This window comes from Neoarius graeffei, chromosome 10, assembly GCF_027579695.1.
Source record: "Neoarius graeffei isolate fNeoGra1 chromosome 10, fNeoGra1.pri, whole genome shotgun sequence".
Taxonomy (NCBI): Eukaryota; Metazoa; Chordata; class Actinopteri; order Siluriformes; family Ariidae; genus Neoarius; species Neoarius graeffei.
The window spans coordinates 90,630,680-90,648,982 of record NC_083578.1 but is presented as its reverse complement, the minus strand read 5'-3'; the positions used below and the strand labels follow the sequence as shown (position 1 = coordinate 90,648,982).

Genomic DNA, 18,303 nt, shown 5'->3' with positions numbered 1-18,303 from the left:
CACTGGCCTTGGCCAAGGTCGTTGCTGGGACAACAGTTCCCCTGGAGAACACTGCTGTTAGACTCTCTCTCGTATTCCTTCCCCCACTTCCCACGGTCACCGCTTTCACCCCCAGTGTGACAAGCGGGTGCATGACCAGCGCCCTCATGGCTGCAGGAGCGGACGGCTGCTTGCTTGCGCTGGATTACTGCTATCTCCTCCCCTCCCCCCCTTACCACCCCTGATCGCCCCCCCTTTCCCCTCTTCCCCCCCAAGTCCCATGTTTTCATGTTGTAATGTGTACTTGTGTTATTTTGTGCTTATGTGCTGAGGTTTGTTTAATGTTCCCACACTGTACTCCTCACAGGAGCATAGGGTGGGGGTCACTTTTTTTCTCCTCTCTTTTCCTTTTGTTACTCTGTAATTTTCTTTTTTCCCTGTCTTCCTGTCCTGTCTACTCCCCCTCTGACAATTATGTGTATGTATGTATGTAAGGACAGGTTGATGGTCAATTTCACTGGTACAGTGATAATAAAGGGTTCATTCATAAAAACCATGGAATTGATAAACTGGTCTCTTCACACAATTGACACAATCTTCTTGACGAGAAGCCTGGGTTTGGGGGAACCAGCCTGTCCTGCCGGAATGTTCGCAGCTGGCTACACGATGGATGCGTGGGAGCGGTCGCGGGTCGTGTGCCTGGCGGTTCTTTCTGTGGAGGACATTGAAGACATCTACCTATTCGGAACCATGATTACAGGACTTTTACTGATTGGATTAGGCATTGCCCTGGTTTATCGAGGAAGTCAGAAAACGGTGACAGCTGTTCAAAGCCCCATAAAGTTGCCCGACATGATTGAAGCGGTGGGCAGAGCTGTCAGCACTCGGACTGTGGCTATTCAGAACTTGAACCGCAACATGGATAACATCATGGAGAAGCTTTCGGCTTTGCAGAGGAAATGGATTCGTGAGACCAGTATGGACAATCAGAGTAGTCATGTAAAGGAATGTGTCTGCTCGACCCAAGACCAAACAAGCCCAATCTTATCTGCTTTCGGCTCCCTCAGACAGCACTGGCCTTGGCCAAGGCTGTTGCTGGGAAAACAATTCCCCCCCAGAGGTCACTGCTGTTAGACTCTCTCATATTCCTCCCCCCTCTTCCCGAGGTTGCTGCTTCACCCCCAGTGTGACAAGCGGGTGCGTGACCAGCGCCATCGTGGCTGCAGGAGCGGATGGCTGCTTGCTTGCGCTGGGTTACCTCTACCTCCTCCCCTTCCCCCTCCCCTCCCCCCTTTACCCCCCACCCCTGATCACCCCCTCCACCCTTCCCCCCCTCAAGTCCCGAGTTTTCATGTTGTAAAGTGTACTTGTGTTATTTTGTGCTTATGTGCTGAGTTTTTTTTAATGTTCCCACACTGTACTCCTCACAGGAGCATAGTGTGGGGGTTGCTTTTTTTCTCCTCCCCTCTCCTCATGTTACTCTGTATTTTTTCTTTTCATCCCTGTCTCCCTGTCCTGTTACTCCCCCTCTGTCGATTGTGTGTATGTGTGTATGTAAGGACAGGTTGATGGTCAATTTCGCTGGTACTTGTGACTAGTGATAATAAAGGATTCATTCATTCATTCATTCATTCATTCATTCATTCAAATAAACATATATCACAATGACCACATTTCAGAGGGAACTAAATTTCACTGGTTTTATGAAATCTAAAGGCTGACTAGCTTTGATTAATGTAACTTGTGATGTCAAAGATTAAAAAAAATAATGGATATGGTGTAAGTCACTCATGGCATATCCTGGATATACCATGAACTGATGTCACAATTTCAAGCTATATGGCCGAGTTGAGACTTTTTTTTAATTTTACAATAAAGATGGTAATTAAATATACCATGCACTGAGAGGCACTGGTAATTATGGATTCTCTTTGATTACTGGCATAGTACTATTTTATTTGGGGCTGCGCCCTTTAGTCACCACAGAGAATCCATAATTTCAACTGGAGCCTCTCAGTAAATGGCACATTTGATTACCATACAATAATCTACTATACTGGAGCTGGATATTAGATACTGTACTATTCGATTCATGTACCTTAAATTCTGATATTTTATCAGTTTAGTTGTGATAAACGAGTGACTCTTGGCTAAACATGTCATAGATGATTGACTACATTTGGTGTGAAGGATTTTTTAACATTTCTTTCTGGTCAAATTTTTAGGAAAGTTGAGCTAAGACTATATTTGGCTACAACACCTTTGAGGTTGCAATCTAATTTCTGGTGTTGTGTGTGTGTGTGTGTGTGTGTGTGTGTGTGTGTGTGTGTGTGTGTGTGTGTGTGTGTGTAGGTGATCTCCTTCCTGCAGATGGAGTTTTGATTCAGGGAAATGACCTGAAGATCGATGAGAGCTCTCTCACCGGAGAGTCGGATCACGTACGGAAAGCTGTTGATCGAGATCCGATGCTGCTGTCAGGTGTGTAGCCGTGACTTTCGAGGACATTAAAAGAAAACTCCACACTGATATACGTTAACTATGTTGATGTTGAAATATTTGTGATGAGTTCTCATCTCATCTCATCATCTCTAGCCGCTTTATCCTGTTCTACAGGGTCGCAGGCGAGCTGGAGCCTATCCCAGCTGACTACGGGCGAAAGGCGGGGTTCACCCTGGACAAGTCGCCAGGTCATCACAGGGCTGACACATAGACACAGACAACCATTCACACTCACATTCACACCTACGCTCAATTTAGAGTCACCAGTTAACCTAACCTGCATGTCTTTGGACTGTGGGGGAAACCGGAGCACCCGGAGGAAACCCACGCGGACACGGGGAGAACATGCAAACTCCACACAGAAAGGCCCTCGCCAGCCACGGGGCTTGTGTTAGGACTAGGACTGTTTTGGCCTCTAGAGGCCGCTGTTATTTCCTTTTCATGTCGTGTTTATTTTGGCCTCTAGAGGCCGCCACTGTTCCTGTGTTTTGTGTTTGTGTTAATTGCCTAATTATCTTCACCTGTGTCCTTAATTAGTTTGTCTATTTATACCCCTGAGTTCAGTCCTCTTGTCACGGAGTCTTTGTGCTGTTATGTTTATCTCCAGTTTCCTTTGTACTGTGTTTTTTGATCTTCTTAGCTTTTGAATTTTTGCACTTTGCTTTTCTTTTGGATTATACTCTTTGGGTTTTTTTTGTCTTTTGTTTTGCCCTGTATATAGTGTATATAGTTTAAATAAACCTTTTGATTCTTTTTCTACTTCCGCCTCACGCCTCTGCATTTGAGTCATCCCCCTGGTGGCCTAGTGGGGGTTTGCTGGATTATCACACCAACGAACCAGGTTCGAATCCCAGCAAAACCCTAACAGAAAGACTCCGTCATGACCGACTCAGCAGAGGCTGCTTCAACTGTCTACCCGGCCAACCTTCAGGGAATTATGGCAGCTTTGACACGCTTCGGAGCGACCATGGACGCTCATGGACGTACGCTCACCAGCCAACGTGAGGCCCTCGCTCGCCACGAGGAACTGCTTCAGCAAATTGGGAAAACCCTGGCACAGCTGACATCTCTGCCTGCATCTCCTGATCCAGTTCCTGCTCCTGATCCAGCTCCCACTCCTGCTCCAGTGCCTCCTGCAATGCTGCCTTCTTCACCTCGCGAACCCAGCCTTCCTGCACCACAGAGGTATGACGGCAAGCACAGTGAGTGCCGAGAGTTCCTTACCCAGTGTCAACTCACCTTTGAGCTTCAGCCTACCACCTACACTACGGATCGCCGCAAGATTGCCTTTGTGATCACCTTATTAGCTGGTAAGGCGCGAGCCTGGGCTACTGCTATCTGGCAAAGACAGGGACCTGAGTGCTTTGATTTCCAGCTGTTTTCTGAAGAGATGCTTCGGGTCTTCGATCAGGCAGACATCAGTACCGACGCAGCCCGAAAGCTCATGTCCATCCGGCAAGGAGGAAGCGTCGCAGATTACGCCATCTCGTTCCGAACACTCGCAGCAGTAAGTGGATGGAACGAGACTGCCCTGGTGTCAGCCTTCCACCATGGTCTGTCTGACCCCATCAAGGACGGTCTGGCCTCTATTGGATGCCCAAGTGACCTCGAAACCCTCATCTCACATGCTATTCGTCTGGACAACAGGATGAGAGAACGCCACCAAGCCTTGAGCCCCCCCAGCCTCCCTACCTCTACCTGGAGACCGTCTACCTCCTTCAGGGACTGTCCAGAACCCATGCAAGTGGGTCGTACTCGCCTCTCCGCATCTGAGAGGGAGCGCAGAAGGAGGGACAAGTGCTGCATCTACTGTGGCAAGCCTGGTCACTTCCGAGCATCATGTCCCGAACTCTTGGGAAAAGGACCGCCCCGTCCAGCCGAGGGAGGGTTGTGACGGGGCCTACCCTCTCTCCCGGACTCCCTGGCCAAGGAATCTACATCCCGGTCTCCATCTCCTGGGGTGAGTCTGTCCACTCTTGTCAAGCTTTGATAGACTCAGGGGCGGCTGGGAACTTTATGGATATTCACTTCGCCCAAAGCATCAATATTCCGACTGCACCTCTTGAAGTCCCACTGTCTGTGTCTGCCCTCGATGGCCAAGCGTTAGGTGATGGAAGAGTCACCCAAGTTACTTCTCCAGTTTTCCTCCAGTCTCAAGGTCACAAGGAAGAAATATCCCTGCACCTGATTCCTTCACCTGAGTTCCCAGTTATTCTAGGCCTTCCTTGGCTTACTCGCCACAACCCTCGCATAGACTGGGTAACAAGCCAGGTTGTGGAATGGGGCCCTGCATGCCATGCCTCTTGTCTTCTCTCTAGCTCTCCTGTGTCTCCTGCCGAGTCCCCTGATCTCACCGAGTTATCTCAAGTTCCCACAGAGTACTGGGATCTCAAGGAGGTATTCAGCAAGAGCAGGGCCGCCGTTCTTCCTCCGCACCGGGCCTACGACTGTGCCATCGACTTGCTCCCTGGGACTACCCCTCCTCGTGGCAGACTGTTTTCACTCTCTCAGCCAGAACGCAAGGCCATGGAGGAATACCTCAAAGATGCCCTGGTCTCTGGGTTTATTCGACCCTCCACTTCACCTGCTGGAGCCGGCTTCTTCTTTGTCGGCAAGAAGGATGGGGGGCTCCGACCATGTATTGATTACAGGGGCCTGAATAAGATCACTGTGCGCAACCGATATCCCCTTCCGCTGATGTCCACAGCTTTCGACCTGCTCCAAGGCGCCACCGTCTTCACCAAGTTGGACCTACGGAACGCATACCACCTCATCCGTATCCGACAGGGAGACGAGTGGAAGACTGCCTTTAACACCCCGTCTGGGCACTACGAATACCAGGTGATGCCCTTCGGACTCACCAACGCACCAGCTGTTTTTCAGGCCCTAATCAACGACGTCTTAAGGGACATGATTAACCTATACGTTTTTGTCTACCTCGACGACATCCTTATCTTTTCCAAGACCGTGCAGGAGCACCGCCACCATGTCCGCCAGGTTCTCCAGAGGCTGCTACAGAACAATCTGTTCGCCAAGGCCCAGAAATGCGAATTTCATGTTCCCGAGGTCTCCTTTCTGGGATTTATTGTACGGACAGGCCAACTCCAAATGGACCCTGCCAAGACCCTGGCCGTCCGGGACTGGCCTACTCCCAAGTCCGTTAAGGAGGTTCAGCGGTTCTTAGGATTCGCTAACTTCTACCGCAAGTTCATCAGGAACTTCAGTTCTGTGGCAGCACCCATGTCAGACCTCACCAAAGGGACAGGTGGATCTTATGGCTGGTCTCCTCAGGCAGAAAAGGCGTTCAAAGACCTCAAGGACCGCTTCTGCACGGCACCCATTCTGGTTCTCCCGGACACCTCCCAACCATTCATCGTGGAGGTGGACGCCTCGGACAGTGGTGTCGGCGCGGTGCTCTCTCAACGTTCGGAAGGAAAGCTGCACCCCTGCGCTTACTTCTCCCACCGCCTGAGTCCTGCTGAGTCCCGGTACGATGTGGGGGATCGAGAACTGCTAGCGGTCAAACTGGCCCTTGAGGAGTGGAGGCACTGGCTGGAGGGAGCACAACATCCATTCCTGGTTTGGACTGACCACAAGAACCTGGAGTACCTCCAGCAAGCCAAGAGACTGAACCCTCGACAGGCTAGGTGGGCCCTGTTTTTCAGTCGGTTTGACTTCACCCTCTCATACCGCCCCGGCTCCAAGAACACCAAACCTGACGCACTGTCCAGACTGTTCTCTGCCACTAACAGGGAGAATGAAGTCGGGCCTATTATCCCTGTGTCCCGGATTGTGGCCCCTGTCCGCTGGGGTATTGAGGAGGCTGTCCGACGAGCCCAACGCCAGGACCCCGGTCCTGGGACGGGGCCACCAGGCCTCTTGTACGTCCCACATCAAGCCCAGGCCAAGGTTCTCCAGTGGGGTCACTCTTCCCCTCTCACCGCCCACCCGGGAGCTCGGAGGACCCTGGACTTCCTGAAAAGACGCTTCTGGTGGCCTAACATGGAGAAGGAAGTAAGGTCATTTGTCCTGTCCTGTGAGGTTTGCACCAGAACCAAGAACCCACGACAGCGTCCCCAGGGTCTCCTGCATCCTCTGACCATTCCCCGGCGTCCCTGGTCCCACGTGGCAGTCGACTTTATCACGGGTCTCCCTGAGTCACAAGGTAACACGGTCATTTTGGTCTTAGTTGACAGATTCTCCAAGGCTTGCCGCTTCATACCACTGTGCAAACTCCCCTCTGCTCTTGAAACTGCGAAACTTTTGTTTAATCATGTCTTCCGAGTCTTTGGTCTTCCACAGGACATCGTCTCAGACCGAGGGCCCCAGTTCTCCTCCCGAGTGTGGCACGGGTTCTGCAAGGTCATCGGAGCCACTGCCAGCCTCTCCTCTGGGTTTCACCCACAGTCCAATGGTCAGACGGAGAGGCTCAACCAGGACCTGGAAACCACCCTGCGAGGCCTGGCTATGGATAACCCGACATCGTGGAGCACCTGGCTGCCATGGGCGGAGTACGCCCACAACACCCTGCAGTCATCGGCCACCAAGCTGTCGCCATTCCAATGCCAATTCGGGTTCCAGCCACCTCTGTTCCCGGACCAGGAGGAGGACGCGGGGGTGCCCTCGGTCAACCAATATGTGAGACGGTGTCGCAAGACCTGGAGCAAGGTCAGGAAGACCCTCATACAGACCTCCAGAACCAACCAGACTCAGGCCAACCGCCATAGAAGACCTGCACACGCTTTCCGCCCTGGGCAGCGTGTTTGGCTGTCCACTAAGGACCTTCCACTGCGGGTGGAGAACCGCAAGCTTGCTCCTCGCTACATTGGCCCCTTCAAGGTGGTGCGCAGGGTGAACCCTGTCTCCTACCGGCTCCAGTTGCCCCGGACTCTGAGGATCAACCCCACTTTCCATGTTTCCCTGTTACGGCCCGTACTGACATCTACGTATGCCCCTGCCCCTAGGAACCCCCCACCCCCCCGCATCTTCCAGGGGCAGACTGTGTTCACTGTGAATCGCCTGCTTGACTCCCGCCGGGTCCGCGGCGGGTTGCAATATCTGGTGGACTGGGAGGGCTATGGTCCTGAGGAGCACTGCTGGGTTCCTGCTCGGGATGTCCTTGATAAAGAACTATGTCGGGACTTCCATTCGGCCCATCCGGATCGCCCTGGGAACGTCAGGAGACGCTCCTAGAGGGGGGGGTCCTGTTAGGACTAGGACTGTTTTGGCCTCTAGAGGCCGCTGTTATTTCCTTTTCATGTCGTGTTTATTTTGGCCTCTAGAGGCCGCCACTGTTCCTGTGTTTTGTGTTTGTGTTAATTGCCTAATTATCTTCACCTGTGTCCTTAATTAGTTTGTCTATTTATACCCCTGAGTTCAGTCCTCTTGTCACGGAGTCTTTGTGCTGTTATGTTTATCTCCAGTTTCCTTTGTACTGTGTTTTTTGATCTTCTTAGCTTTTGAATTTTTGCACTTTGCTTTTCTTTTGGATTATACTCTTTGGGTTTTTTTTGTCTTTTGTTTTGCCCTGTATATAGTGTATATAGTTTAAATAAACCTTTTGATTCTTTTTCTACTTCCGCCTCACGCCTCTGCATTTGAGTCATCCCCCTGGTGGCCTAGTGGGGGTTTGCTGGATTATCACACCAACGAACCAGGTTCGAATCCCAGCTAAACCCTAACAGCTTGAACCTGGACCTTCTTGCTGTGAGGTGACAGCGCTAACCACTACACCACCGTGCCGCCCTTGTGATGAGTTGTTATTTGTATTTATTGGAGAAGTTGCATGATGTCATAATGCCAATGCAGTTACTGTGATGTTTAATACAAGCAAAATGGACCTCAAAGATTAACAAGAAATCCAGTGGAGACGTAGTGGAGACATTGGAGCAAATACTGGACTCAAAGTCCCAGAATGCAGTGCAGCTACATGACACAGTTGCACTGAATGAAGGCAGAGGGTTCGTTCGACATCTCAGGAGGAGTCGAGCACGACAGCAAGGCATCAAGAACCATTCGAAACTGATCCAACTCTCGATTCCTGTTTTCTAAGATGCTTTCAAACAGCTCTCAGTTGAAGGCAACATCACTGTATCCTCCATGCTGCCTATTATCCAGAAATCTGTGTGGCTGCTCCCTCAAACAACAGAAGAAATAAAAAAGATGGTGGACTGAACTTCACAGAAAAGTGATTTTGTTTACAAGTATAAATTTTTGGGCTTAAATTTTGAAACGTTTCCAATAAATAAACATTACACTCTTATAACTCTGTGACTGTAACCAAATCAGTGTGTCTGATATGATTTGTATGATTTATGAGGCGTCTGTTAGCCAACTAGCTACTCTTTGGTTTAGTTACATGGCGTGCTGACGCGTCACACGTTACTGTAAACACCGTCCTAAAAGGTCGTTCAAAACAAAGACACCTTCAGTGGAAAGTCCTGCCTTATGAGACACCTGTCTGTTACAGCAGCAAGGAAACAAAGCAGCGACCTTCTGTTTCGAACACAGCTAGTTCACGATTTACAAGATGTTTGAAAAATGCTTGCAAAGCGCTTTGACGTTGATATTAAATGGACAGATTAAAAGCCTAAAGTGCCGCTGCATTGCTCTTGCGCTCATGAAATAGAAATGATGTGAGGGTTAATCCCACTGCCCCGCTTCCAACAGGAGCTGAATGGCATGGTGGGTAGCAGAAGTGAAGACAGAATAATCAGAATCTGATTAGAAAATAAATCCATTAAGGGTCACGTTTTAATTATAAGTCATGAAGATTAATATGCACATCGTTGTGGGTGGATTTTTCCTTTCATGGCTGCTGGTTTGATCAGATTTCCTTATGTAAGCTGTATTATCATCGATGCATCACAACACCTCGAAATAGGATCCGCCCAGGCCTCTTCACTCCGCCGTGCCCTATCGTGGGCATGTACCTACAATTTTAATGTTCGAGAGCAAACTGGAGATTTTCCAGCCCACACCTGAAATCCCACACAGTATGGAGTGAGCTCACTTACGCTGGGGCAGAATTCATCAAAACTCTTCATCAAAACTCTTCATCAAAACTCTTCATACTGTATCTGAGGATGGCTACGAGGGACAAAGTCCATTAATGGTTCAACTATATCCTCCCTCTCTCTCTCTCTCTCTCTCTCTCTCTCTCATGACGCTAATAAAGAGCTAATCAGATTTCTGGTTGTTTTCTGTTTCCTGGAAAATCACCATAAAGCATGTTACCACCATTACACACGATGCTCTGTTTGTTTAATCATCACGACCCACAGCAGCATCTCGACTTCTTCCTCATATCAGACCTTCTTCACAATTACAAACAGACAACATTTCTTACTAAACACTCTTTATTTTAATTCGTATTGTATTGTAGTAGTGTCAGAGCTATATACAGTACTGTGCAAAAGTCTTTTTTTTCCCCATACAAACTTTGTTATAGATTTCTATTTTATGACTTCTGCAGTTGTATCGAGTCAAAACATTACAGAAACATTTTAGAGTTCCAAAAGTTTGTGGGTTTTTTTCCCAGCACAAAATTAAATGTTACAGGAAAAAAAAAAACCCAGTTTGTGATATGTCTGAGCAGCGTATTCCATAAGAGAGCACTTTTCAGATGAAAAAAGAAACCATAATGAAGGCTGCTGGGTTTTGGTGTAAAATGAAGAAGTGAGTGTGACAGTCAAAGTGTCCAGAAGAACTGCGGCTGGTTCTGTAAGATGCTCAGGAAAACCTACAGATCATTTCCGCATAAAACTGCACTCACTGGACCTCAGACCACTATTTTGTTTTTGGTTTTTACAGCAAAGGGTCGTCTCACACCAAATATTGACTTTGTTATATTGATTTATTACGGTTTACTGATTAACGTTTATAGTATTTTTTTTTAATCTTGAAACATTTCATTTCATTATTTTTTCAGCCATTTTTGGTCGACATCATTTCTTGACGTGTCTAAGACTTTTGGACAGGACTGTATATGATAAGTTCATAGCAGTGAAATAAATCCTCCAAATTGAAACTGTATGTTTTATTAGCTTGTCATTCGGTTCAGATTTTGAAGACTTGCCTGATTATAAATCGTTCCAGCGTACAGGTGGAGAAGAATAAAGACACACATAAGACACACAGAGTGTGTTCACAGGATGTTCAATGTGAGCAGATTGTGATTAAAAGTCCTGCAACAAGCAGCTGGATGGTGCTTATGATCCAGAATGTTTATGATCCATCCAAGGACGCGTTATCCTAATGGGCTTCATGGGCAGCTGCCCAGGGCCTCGGCCACTAGGGGGCCTCGGAGATAGCAAGATCGGAAAATCTCATCTCATCTCATTATCTCTAGCCGCTTTATCCTTCTACAGGGTCGCAGGCAAGCTGGAGCCTATCCCAGCTGACTACGGGCGAAAGGCGGGGTACACCCTGGACAAGTCGCCAGGTCATCACAGGGCTAACACATAGACACAGACAACCATTCACACTCACATTCACACCTACGGTCAATTTAGAGTCACCAGTTAACCTAACCTGCATGTCTTTGGACTGTGGGGGAAACCGGAGCACCCGGAGGAAACCCACGCGGACACGGGGAGAACATGCAAACTCCACACAGAAAGGCCCTCGCCGGCCCCGGGGCTCGAACCCAGGACCTTCTTGCTGTGAGGCGACAGCGCTAACCACTACACCACCGTGCCGCCCCAAGATCGGAAAATATGAAACAATATTTTCAGAAGTTTTGATCATATTGATAACATTTTTGATGCATTTCGCCACCCGTAAGGAAGCCCACCTTGTCCCATCGCATAAATCACCCGTCATTGTCAATATGATCACTGTCCACCATGTCTTCACACGCTACGCCAGCTTGAGTTCAATGATTTAATTAATGACTTCGCTTTCCAGAAAAGTAGGAAAGTGCCCTTGTAAGTTGACCCATGGCTGTCAAACTGAATGCGCTAAGCTGTGTGCCGCTGCTGTTTGGGACATTACGTGTGTGAAAGGATGAAATGTTTCACACAGCCTAACATTTTGAGATTTATTTCTGAGAAGCAAGATATTTTTCCCTCTTTGTTATCGCTCTTTGTTTTCACAAGTTAAAAGTCGCCTGGATTCCAAAATGAAAACAAACGTTTATATACCAAATGAATGTTCTTGTTCTGAATACTAAAGAAACTGTTGTAGGCCTCGGTTATGTTCTTGACATGTTGTTCATTGACTCACTCATTCAAAGGCTTCTTGAGGCTAAACTTTAGTGAAGCAGACTTGTTAACCGTGATGTCTGATGGATTTTTTCACCATGCAGTTGCCTATTTCACCATTGCTTTTTCTCGATTAAATAGATGTTGATGGATATAAAGTTTTATCGTTCAATAGTGTTTCTAATTGTGCCACTGTCATTATTTAAGTTTCTGTGTCTAGTTAGACAGGCATGTCTGAGGGGGTGAATTTGCTGAGCGCAGTTGACAACAGGCGGGGGTGGGGCTTCGGGGGGGTGTCTGCCCAGGGCCTCGGGGGGTCTGCTCAGGGCCTCGGCAAGGGTTAACGCCCTGGATCCATCATCAGTCCAGCTGTCTATCGCACAGATTCTCCGATAAAGCGGGTCTTGTAAGTAAGAGTGTTGAGGGTGATTTGTAAAGAAGAATCGTGTATTTGATGAATTCGGACCCCACAGAGACTGGAGAAGTAAAATTGAAGCCTTTACGATGTTTTGTCATTAAGCAGTGAGTATAAAAAGGAGAATAAATGCACTAAGAGACTTCAGAAAACTGTTTACAATGTGACAGGGATTAGAAAATTAAAGTGTAGACATGAGTGTATGAGATCTGGTCATATATCAGGATGTTTAAGTATATTCAGGTTCATTTCCTTCCTTATTATATATTATACATTATTTTAAAATGTTACCATGGACAACATTTAATGTTTAACCCCAAAACGAAGCACAAATCAGTAAAAAATGTAATAAAACGTGAGATTCTGAAGAGCGGTGATTCTGTGGTTGTGTTTCAGGCACACAAGTGATGGAGGGATCAGGGAGAATGCTGGTGACTGCAGTCGGGATCAACTCCCAAACTGGAATTATCTTCACCCTGCTCGGAGCTGGAGAGGTCGAGGAGGAAAAGAGAGAGATAAAAAAAGGTAAGAAAGGTGTTTACTCTGTGAAGATGCCATTATTTAAAAAAAAAGCATCATACCTTCCTGAACTTGATTATTTTCCTATAACTGCATGTGTTTTATTCCTTTTACACCACAGCGACTTGCAAGCGATTACGATTTCTATTAATTAAAGAACATCATATGTTTTAAGTCAAGTCAATTTATTTGTATCGCACTTTTAACAAAAGCAGCTTTTACAGAATGTCAGAGTGCAGGCACTTACAGATGTATGTGCAGATGAAGGCAGGAAGCAAACTATTAACAAAGCCAAAACGAGAGACTACAATCGTGGTTGGTAAACTAGCGAGGGTCAGGCAATCAGCGAACAATGTAGAAGAGAGAAGACAAAAGGGCGAAAACATGAAAGGGAATGCAAAGAGTCAGTAATCAAGAGCCAGTCAGAAGTAACAAGGCTTGGTATGAACTGGCAGAGCAGAACAATACTTCGCACTGGAGTAGTGTGGGAAAGTGGCTTAAGTAGGGAGAGCGGTGATTAGGAGAATACGTGTCAGCTGTACTCAGTAATTGGGAGACAGAGGGTGCTGTGAACCTTGGGGATTGTAGTTTAAGGTGGCCATGTTTGTAGTCAGAGCATTGTCAGCAGGTTTACTGACACAGAAAAACAAAACCTTAAACATCTAAAGCCTGCTCATTTTATCTGTTTATAGTTACGTTTAATGCTATGGAACATCCTTGGAATGTTAGTTTGTGTTCTCACTTATGTTATGGCAGCTATAAACAGTCATCCCATCACCGGCCTCAATTTTTTAATCTCTTGAAGTTAATAAGACAAAAAAATTAGCCTAAATGAGGCTGGAGCTCATACCGGCCACTGCTGTTGTGTGTGAGTTTGAAATCAGATCAATCTTGTAGGAGGAGTAATGATTTTTGTGAAATTGCATATGTCCCCTGTGTAGCTGCATCCATGGCAAGTGGCGCCACCTGGTGAACAACTCTTGTTGGAATATGTCTTTAGAGTCTTCTGGGTGAGTTTCAGTGAAAACATCCCAGCAGTTTATGAAGAGTAGTGTTTAATGGGACGAGTCACCCAAAAATTTCAGACACCCATAAAATTGTAAATATGACAGGTGGTGCTACCATCTTGACAACTTTTATGCAGATCCAGCTGGGGAACATTGTATGTGAGTTTGATAAAAATCCGATCACTCCTGTGGGAGGAGTAGCGATTTTTGTGAAATTTCATATGACCCCTCTGTAGCCTCATCCCTGGCAAGTTGCGCCACCTGGTGAACAGCTCTTTTTGGAATATGTCTTTAGAGTCTTCTGGGTGAGTTTCAGTGAAAACATCCAAGCAGTTTATGAAGAGTAGTGTTTAATGTGACGAGTCACTCAAAAATTTCAGCTGCCCATAAAATCATAAATATGACAGGTGGTGCTACCGTCTTGACAAATTTTAGGCACACCCACCTGGGGAGCACTGTATGAGAGTTTGATCGAAATCCGATCAATCCTGTTGGAGGAGTAGCAATTTTAAAAAATTGTAGACGGATAATGCGTGATCGCACAAGCTCATCCGGCCTGGCCTGCAGCCCGATGAGCTAAAAAGCGCTGTTACAAAGTGCTAACACTGGAGACTCCTTCCATAGATGCTAAATATGGTAAATAAACGTCTCCTGTTGATTTACCTGTTACTATGGAAACAATAATGTATTAGAATGAGCAGCTGTTATGGAAATTAATCAGTGCCTTCTGACCAATCACAATCCAGAATCCAGCAGCGCTGTGGTCTAAAAGTGAAGTAAAGAAACAGCCGGAACTTTCTGTTTCCTGAGCAAACATGAAGCACCTTTAGTAGAGGTCATGTTAGCTTTACAGCGGAGTTGTTCTGTAACCTCATGAACAGAAATTTAATGTTTCATTCCCTCCATCTCTTATTTCCACAAAAACCACACACACACACACACACACACACACACACACACACACACACACACACACACACACCTGAACACACACACACCTGAACACACACCTGCCATCCCGGAAGGAACTTTGTGGCTCCATTTCCATCAGGATTGTTTATTCGGATCATCTCTGACATGAAAAGAAGAACAGGGAATGATTACTCATCCGTTTTGTTTATTTATTCTTTCTATTTAACGTTATTGTCTTCTCATTCTTTGTTTTGCATGGCCCCCTCATCCCTGTTTGCTAACCGCAGCAGAGGTCAGTAGTAGCTCATCCATCCAGTTTTCTGGCATTTCTACCAAAACGTGCAGCGTTGTTAATGGTAGGTGAGAGACACATCAGTAGTAAACTGTGCATGTGTTCATCAGTTATCAAAAAAAAAGCTAAATGTGTGTCACGCTGCAGCGTTTGAGTTTCAGAACCTGAGACTGCTAATTTTTTTTTTTTAAATCAAAGGGTCGTCTCACACCAAATATTGACTTTGTTTCATTTATTATGGCTCACTGCTTACTGTTTATAGTATTTTTTTAATGTTGAAACATTTCATTTCATTATTTTTAAGTCATTTTTGGTCGACAGCATTTCTTTACATGTGCCTAAGACTTTTATACAGTAGGTACTGTACATATATTTATAAAATCCCTAAACTGTAAATATAGATGAAGTTATTGAGCTCTTGGCATATTATTGCGATCCAGCCTACAGACTGATCGACTAATAAACAAGTGCAACTTGTGTGGACACACACCATCACACAACATGCTCATAGCACCAGGGCATTAACGACATTCTAATGATTTACTTAAAATGAATTTCTGAAATTAATAATTAACATTCAATCTATAATTTGTGCGTTTAAGCAGAGCTCATTAGTCAGTATCAAAATATCACTGAAAATAAAGAAACTCAGAGAGAAGGATCTTACTTTTCCTCTTCCTAAGATCTCCAGGAAATTCTGATGATGCAACTTGCTGTTGAACATGTGACCTGTGAAATCACAGTGTCGTGAGGATCATGCGGGACACCTTCGTTTTTGATAACTGATGAAATCAAACCAGTTCTTGGTCGTGCACGTAGTTTGGATGTGACTCGGTGACTCTGCGTTTAGTTTCAATGTTTTTTATTCCTCTAGGAAAACAAGATGGCGCTCTGGAGAACAGTCAGAGCAAAGGTGAGGGAGCAAACACACACCACACACACATCATTATCATGATAAAGCGAGTGAGGTTCTGATTGAAATGAAAAACAGGAACCTTCATTTGATGTCGACAGATAACTGTAATTTATTCCTCTATTAGTGATTTGTTTTTAGTGTTAATATATCAATCTCTGGGTGGCACGGTGGTGTAGTGGTTAGCGCTGTCGCCTCACAGCAAGAAGGTCCGGGTTCGAGCCCCGTGGCCGGCGAGGGCCTTTCTGTGCGGAGTTTGCATGTTCTCCCCGTGTCCGCGTGGGTTTCCTCCGGGTGCTCCGGTTTCCCCCACAGTCCAAAGACATGCAGGTTAGGTTAACTGGTGACTCTAAATTGAGCGTAGGTGTGAATGTGAGTGTGAATGGTTGTCTGTGTCTATGTGTCAGCCCTGTGATGACCTGGCGACTTGTCCAGGGTGTACCCCGCCTTTCGCCCGTAGTCAGCTGGGATAGGCTCCAGCTCGCCTGCGACCCTGTAGAACAGGATAAAGCGGCTAGAGATAATGAGATGAGATGAGCTGTCAATCTCTGTTATTAATGCAAAGACTAATTTAATAATAATTTAATTTGTAAATATTTTTATGGTGCAGAAGAGCTGCTGATGTGGAAGGAATTAAATTATTGTTTAATTTTTATGGTAATTATGTCAGCGTAACATCTGTCTAATATTCTGGGAATTTTTGTTTTCTGAATTTTTGGGGAGATTTTCAGACTTTCAAACATTTTTTTCAGAATTTCTGATTTTCTGGAACTTTCTCAGATTATGAGATTAAGATTACACCTTTACGCCTTCCTCTTTTATGACTTTTAGATCTTACCACAATTTTATTTTCAAAATATCAGACTGATTTTTTTAATTTCCTGATTTTATGACTTTATGACATTACATTTCCAATTTCTTGAAATTTCTAATTTCCCAATTTTCAGATTTTCTTTTTTTTTTTAGTTTTTTTTTTCATTTTATGATTTTTCAATAATCCAGCTCTCTGAATTTCAGATTTCCAAACTGTCTAATTTTTTGACTTTCCTTTTTTAGTTTAAGATTTCCAGACATTTCAATTGTCCTGATTTCTAATTTTCCATTTTTCTGATTTTCTCATTTTTTTCCATTTTCCACCTTTCTGAACTTTCAACTCTCTGAATTTCATATATTGTATTTTGATTTTATTTTATTTCTATCTCAATTTTGATTTGTTCCTGATTTGCTGGTTAACAGGGAATAAACAGGACGATGCCGTTGCCATGGAGATGCAGCCTCTGAAGAGTGCAGAGGGCGGAGAGATGGAGGAAAAAGAGACAAAGAAATCAAGTGTTACCAAAAAAGAGAAATCGGTGCTTCAGGGAAAACTCACCAAACTGGCAGTGCAGATCGGGAAAGCAGGTGAGTGCTGTGTGGAGGAAATACGATCGATACAGAGTCAGAGATCAAATCAGATCAATCTGTCCTTCTGTCCCCTCCAGGGTTAGTGATGTCAGCGATCACTGTGATTATCCTGATGCTGTACTTCGTCATAAAGACATTCATCATTCAGAGGCGCTCGTGGCTTCCCGAGTGCACCCCCATATACGTTCAGTACTTTGTGAAGTTTTTTATCATCGGGGTGACCGTGTTGGTTGTGGCTGTTCCGGAAGGTTTGCCCCTTGCCGTGACCATCTCGCTGGCGTATTCTGTAAAGGTGAGTTAGAGTTTATCATCAGATCATTTATTCAGCAACAGTCCAGTTCACTTTGTGTTACGTTTATATAAATGTGAACCACCGAGATGTGAGTTCATGACCCTTACCCGAACCTTACCCGATGTTCCCATGATCACCCAACAGGCGATGGTTAATTTTTAACGTTCGTGTGTGACACAGAGCCACGATTTCAGCAATGAGTGACAGTTTTAGCTCATCTGGCCGCAGGCCAGGCTGGATGAGTTTATGTGATCATGCATTGTCTGTCGTCATCCATCCAGAATTGACAAAAATCGCTACTCCTCCAACAGGATTGATCAGATTTCAATCAAACTCACATACAATGTTCCCCAGGTGGGTATGCTTAAAAGTTATCAAGACAGTGGCGCCACCTGTCATATTTACGATTTTACGGGCATTTGACATTTTTGGGTGAGTCGTCAGATTAAACGCTACTCTTCATAAACTGCCAGGATGTTTTCACTGAAACTCACCCAGAAGACTCTAAAGACATATTCCAACAAGAGTCATTCACCAGGTGGCGCCACTTGCCATGGATGCGGCTACACAGGGGTCATATGCAATTTCACAAAAATCACTACTCCTCCCACAGGATTGATCGGATTTCAAACTCACACACAACACCAGTGGCCGATATGAGCTCCAGCCTCATTGAAGCTATTTTTCAATTCAATGCAAATTAGTTCTTACTCTAAAGAGAAAGACAAATCCAAACAAAGATTCCTCAGACGAATCTGATGGCATTTCTTCCCTCACAACTTCACTTCCTACCTGCAGTCAGTTCCATTTACTGTTTGATGCAAAAATGGAAGAAAGACTTCTAAGCATAGTTTTTTATCTCATCCTG

The 18,303-nt window shown here is 45.6% G+C and overlaps 1 protein-coding gene across 1 annotated transcript in view; it reads left to right on the top strand.

Annotated features, from left to right (window-relative positions):
* Positions 1–18,303, top strand: part of atp2b3a (ATPase plasma membrane Ca2+ transporting 3a) — a 57,267-nt gene that overhangs the window by 12,002 nt on the left and 26,962 nt on the right. Inside the window, 6 exon segments of the mRNA XM_060930955.1 lie at positions 2,332–2,457; positions 12,493–12,621; positions 14,825–14,890; positions 15,701–15,739; positions 16,976–17,140; positions 17,221–17,435. Of these exon segments, the coding sequence (XP_060786938.1) occupies positions 2,332–2,457; positions 12,493–12,621; positions 14,825–14,890; positions 15,701–15,739; positions 16,976–17,140; positions 17,221–17,435 (740 nt within the window).